At 48.2% G+C, this 5407-nt stretch overlaps 1 protein-coding gene across 1 annotated transcript in view; it reads left to right on the top strand.

Annotated features, from left to right (window-relative positions):
* TENM4 (teneurin transmembrane protein 4) overlaps positions 1 to 5407 on the top strand; it is a 400863-nt gene that overhangs the window by 332216 nt on the left and 63240 nt on the right. Inside the window, exons 18-19 of the mRNA XM_007455571.1 lie at positions 2242 to 2509; positions 4925 to 5068. Coding sequence (XP_007455633.1) covers positions 2242 to 2509; positions 4925 to 5068 — 412 coding nt within the window. The remainder of the gene's footprint in view (positions 1 to 2241; positions 2510 to 4924; positions 5069 to 5407) is intronic.

Raw genomic sequence — 5407 nt, 5'->3', positions numbered from 1 at the left:
AAAAAAAAAAAAAAAAATAGCGATGATAGTTTCCAGCAAGAGGAGTGAGGCAGAGGGTCCCAAATGTTTGCGTCGTACTAAAGATTAAATGAGGAAATGTGTATGAGATACTTGGCACAATATCTGGCACCTACTAAGTGCTTAGTGAATTTTAACCATTCTTACTATTAAGATTATTTTACACACACTGCCTTCATGCCAGTTAATGAGTGCTTTGGCTCAAATCTATACACGCAAGTGCTTTACTTCATTCTCGTTAAAAGGAAGTAATTTGGAAAAGTGCATTTTCATCTGATAGAAACCAAGATGGATTCTTTGCCTAACAAAGCTGTGTGGACTTGAATTTCTTCTGCCATCCTGGCCCAATTTCTAATGGCAGAAACGAAGCCTGGGGAGGAGGAGGGATGGCAGTGCAGAAACTGGGGGAGAAGCCCCAGCCGTCCCGCCGGCCTCATGAGAGCTCTGGCGACCTGCAGGTTAATAAATGATCTCCGGTGCTGGCGGAGCGGGGTGTTTAGACATGTTTGTGTGTGTATTTCTTGCTGGGCTAAGCAGGCACATCTCTGCGCTGCACCCTGTTGAGTGGCTTCAGACGCCGGCCCTCAAGAAGGAAACACAACCGTTTCGGAATTCTCATTGCACCCATAGGTTGAAACCTCACTCCTTTTCAGACATTCAGCGTTTGTCTCCTGTCTCCACCACCAGGCTGACCTTTCTTATGGAATGGTTGTCAGCGGAGACGGAGCTTGCTGGGGAGGGGAGATTTGTTACTCAGCACTGGTTCAGCTCCAGCGAGACATCTCCCCAGGAGCAGGGACTTCGAAACAAATGAGGTGAAAGGTCCCCCTCTCTTTACAGTGCTCCCTGGGTTGGGTGTCTACGAGCCCAGCTGGGTCACAAACCTTGCTTATTATCAGATTCATGAAATACATGAAAACAAACTCTTGGGTTTTCCCAGTCCTGTCATTGGCTAGCCTTTGCAAGTACAGGGAGATGTACATTTTGAAGGGTATGTTAAGGAGAGTAAATATTTATGACAGCATCTGGATGGCACTCAAGCCCGGCTTTGCCTAGAACTTGTGAGCTGAAATTTAGGAAGATTGCTTTGGTGTAGGCCCAATCCCGAAAATGTCGTGTGTTCAGGAGAATGGGTTGGGGTGGGAGTTCACACCCATCTATGACGTGGACTGAAAGGAAGAGGCTTTCTTTGTGAAGGCCCAGTTCCCCTGTGACCACGAGGGTGAAATAATCATTGTTCTTTTAATGGATACGTTAGCCTCAATTGATTTAACATCCCCTTCTTGAAACACAGCCCAGAGCATCAAGCCAATAAAAGTTCTCCACTTTTGCCATGTGCCTGGGCATCTTGGCATTAACTTCAGCTTCCCATCTTGGAGCTGGGCCCATTGCACCAGTAGATAAAGCACTGCCTTTCCCACCACTCTGCCCCTCTGGCACAGCCTTGGAGCGCGCAGACTCCGTGCAGCCCATCTGTCCTCTTTCTACTGATGAACTGGGGGCCTTAGCTGCAAGTCCTTGGCAGCCTGTGTTCCCAACCCTGCATAATGGTTCAGTCCACATCTCTAGCCTCTGTGTACCTTCCTGAAGAGGAAAGCCACTTGTAACAGATCTTCCTTTAGGAAAGTTTTGAGAGAGAAGCAGGCCTTCTCGCTGAGCCACCTGTCCACATCGGTCAGAGGGAACTTCCCAGTGCCCCCTGCTTCCAGCACCAGCAGCACCGTCATCATTAGTAGCATTTATTGAGTGTCCGTTATGTGCTGGGCACGTTATGTATGTGACCTTACCCAGTCGTCAGACTAATCCAGTGAGGAAACAGAGATTCAGATGTGCCATGAGTTTTCTGGGATGACACAGCTAGTGAATGAAAGGTGACAGTATGATAAATACTTTACACGTGTTATCCTCTCATTAATGCAATGAGATGGGCATCGTCATCCCTGCTGAAAGGAGGAAGCTGAGGCTTATGGAGGCGGGGTGTACCGAGTAAGAGCTGCCCCGGAAAGCAGGCCTTCTGACTCTCCTTTTCCTCCCACACCCCTCCCTCCCTTCTCTTCCTTTCCTGCCCTACCCTTCACACTCCGCTTCCTCCTCTCCCTTTCTCTCCTCCTCCTTCTCTGCATCCTTCTCTGCCTCTTGAACACCCAGAGTATGTGGGGCTGTGGCCACCTTCCCTCCACCAGTGATTCTGTGACCGTCACCTGCTGTGATCTGTCTCTCTAGGCTTTGCAGGAGGAAATCGCCATCTCTGGCTGCAAGATGAGGCTGAGCTACCTGAGCAGCCGTACCCCCGGCTACAAATCTGTCCTGAGGATCAGCCTCACCCACAGCACCATCCCCTTCAACCTCATGAAGGTCCACCTCATGGTGGCGGTTGAGGGCCGCCTCTTCAGGAAGTGGTTTGCTGCAGCCCCAGACTTGTCCTATTATTTCATCTGGGACAAGACAGACGTCTACAACCAGAAGGTGTTTGGGCTCTCGGAAGCCTTCGGTAAGCCTCCCAGCCACCGGCCTCAGTGCCGTCCTCAGAGAGACAGTAAGACGTGGGGGCACGGGGCTCTTTTTCCACCTCCCTTGTTTCTTCTTCCTCCCTTTCTCTTCTCAGAAATACCTAAGGTCTAGTTGGCCGTCAGGACCTTTCAGTGACCATCCATGACCTAAAAGAAAGTACTCAAAGACCTGCATGTGGAAAACTTGACCATTAGAAAAGAGGGTTACAAAACCAAAGAGGCCCTTGAAGAGCACTGTGGTCTTATGTGATGGGCTGAGAGAGGCTGGTGCCACAGAGATAGAGCCATGTGGACATTGCCCCAGCCCTGCCCCCACCCCCAGCCGCTGGGCCTGAACTTACCCATTAAAAATATGGGAGTCTGGAGCTTCTGGGTTTCTTCACTCTTATTGAGGTGCAGGAGCTAAGATTCTTCCCTCATCAGAAAGGCTTTTTGGCGTCTTTACCTCCTTTCCAATCAGAGAGTCTCTTTGTTGATGTTATTGCTGTTTTTCTCTAAGATGAAGCAGAAGGTGACTTCAGCCTCGCCTGGAGTCCCAGCCCCACTCGGACCTTGCGCTTCCAGGGCTGGCTGTGCTCATCTCAGCTTCCGAATGAGAGCAAGGCTCCACGAAGGGTTCAGAGCTGGACTGTTAGCAGTCCTAACCCCTGCAGGGCTAATCCTCCAAGCACTTAGAGTAACAGCCCAGGGAATCCCTCTCAACTTGAACCTCACTCCAGTTCCATTCCCTTTCTAGATTCGGCAAAGGCAGAGTGAGGAAGCAGATGAGAAGTGATGAAGAAAGAAAGAAAGAGAGAAAGAGAGAAAGAGGGAGGGAGGGAGGGAAGGCAGGCAATAAGGGAGTGTCTGTTGAGCATCTGCTCTGGGTGATGTGCTCCCTGTACATTGGTATCTCGGTTAATCTTTACAACCACCCTGTGAGTCAGAAATTGTCCTCATATCCTGCATGAGGAAGCTGAGGACCAGAGAGGTGAGGTGACTTCCCAAGGCCACACAAGGAAGGAACTGAGCTGGATTTACCCAAGACCTCCCCTGTAGTTTTGCATCCTGCGCTACCCCATAGGGTACACTGGGAGCAAAGGTGCCATCCGTCACTGTTGACGATCCCTTCTGTAAGCCAAACGACTTCTATGGTCTCTTCAAAATCAATGAAGTCTTACTACCTCTTTAGATGAAGTGAGCACATTTAAGTGCCCACCAGCCAGTTAAGGTCTCTCTGCACAGAGACGTCAAGGGCTGAGGTTTGCTCTCCTGAGATGACAGGGGACCAGTAGGAGGCAGAGTGGCTGCTTAAGGGACTCAGGGTCATAGGGAAGAGGTCACAGGGACATCTTCCAATGCATTCGCTCCTGACATAGCAGGCCAGCCATCTCTCAGGGCACCTAAAGGAAACTTTAAGGGGCTGACCAGTTGTTAATTCCTGTCTTGATCATGTGATAGAGCATTGCCCAGTGGAAAATAGCATCTACACAGAAAGATACTTGGAAGAAACAGCATTCCTGTCTCTGCCAGTTCCTTTCCATAGGGCAGTTACTGGGATTTTCACAGACCCAGCCTCAGGGAGCCTGCCATGGTTAGCCTGTCTCCCAGTGACCCAGGAGGCCTGGATTTATGAAACAAAAGCAAAACCAGGGATTTTCAAGTTTTGAGACCTCAAAGCAACTTCTAGCTTTCAAAGTTCCCTAACTGAGCTCCTTTTCCATGTATTCATTATAAATGATTTTTAATTTTTTTCTTTATTAAAGTATTACCATGTTCATTAATAAAAATGCGGTAAGTGGACCAAAAAATAGAAATAAAGTCAAACGTATTTCTATAAAAAAATACAACTACTTGTTAACATTAAACTTTATTTTCTTTTTTCATGTATAGTTTTTTTTAATAGAGATTTAATACCGTATATAACCAGTCCTTTCAACTCAGCATTACCCCGTAAGCGCTTTTCCACGTCACCCTGTGATCTTCATAACCATAATTTCCAGTGGCTGCATAATATTCCTCAGGTGGATACACTTGGTTTGCCCAACCTCTCACCCCCTTCGGACCTTTAGGTTACTTCCAACTTTCCACAATTATAAATAACGCTGCAGTGAGGGCTTTAGTGCCTAAAGTATTTTCCATACTAAAGATTATTTCCCTGGAATCGATTCACCTGGGTCCTTCAACTGGGTCCTTCATGAAGTATTTAGAACATTTGTTTAATGTTTCCTGATGGTGTACGATTGCTCTCCAAAAAAGGATGTTCAGGCTCAGCCTCCCAGTGTTAGTATCGCACATAGGTCTGGTTGCCGCTTAGGAATTTGATCCTAAGACAAGCAAGGGGCCTTGCATGCAGATCTAAAGCCAAAGAAGAGGCTTTGCTCACCTGTGCATTTTGTGCCTTTTGTTTTCTACAGTTTCTGTGGGTTATGAGTATGAATCCTGCCCAGATCTGATCCTGTGGGAAAAAAGAACAGCAGTGCTACAGGGCTATGAAATTGATGCTTCCAAGCTGGGAGGATGGAGCCTGGACAAACATCATGCCCTCAACATCCAAAGTGGTGAGCGGATTAGCACAATTTCAGGAACCAGGCCACGGTGTGACCCTTTTCTCACATGCTTTGCTCCCTGCGAGGCAAAAAACACACACTTCAAGTTACATAGTCTTATATGTGATCAGTCGGTCAGAAGCGTTAATACAGATATTCCTTGGCTACCTTGTCACTGCTAGGCAGCGGGGATGCAGAAGTGGAGGGCTTCAAGGGTTTACACTCTGGGTGAGACAGACACTTCCCAGGCAGTTTCCACACTGTGCCAGGGACAGTGCCGTCACAGAGGGGAGCCGGGGACACTCTGGGGGCAGTAGAAGAGGAACACCTGACTCAGCTTCTTGGTTCAGC

The sequence above is a fragment of the Lipotes vexillifer genome, unplaced genomic scaffold (assembly GCF_000442215.2).
Source record: "Lipotes vexillifer unplaced genomic scaffold, Lipotes_vexillifer_v1.1 scaffold123, whole genome shotgun sequence".
Classification (NCBI taxonomy): Eukaryota; Metazoa; Chordata; class Mammalia; order Artiodactyla; family Lipotidae; genus Lipotes; species Lipotes vexillifer.
This window is presented reverse-complemented; position numbering and strand designations above follow the sequence as displayed.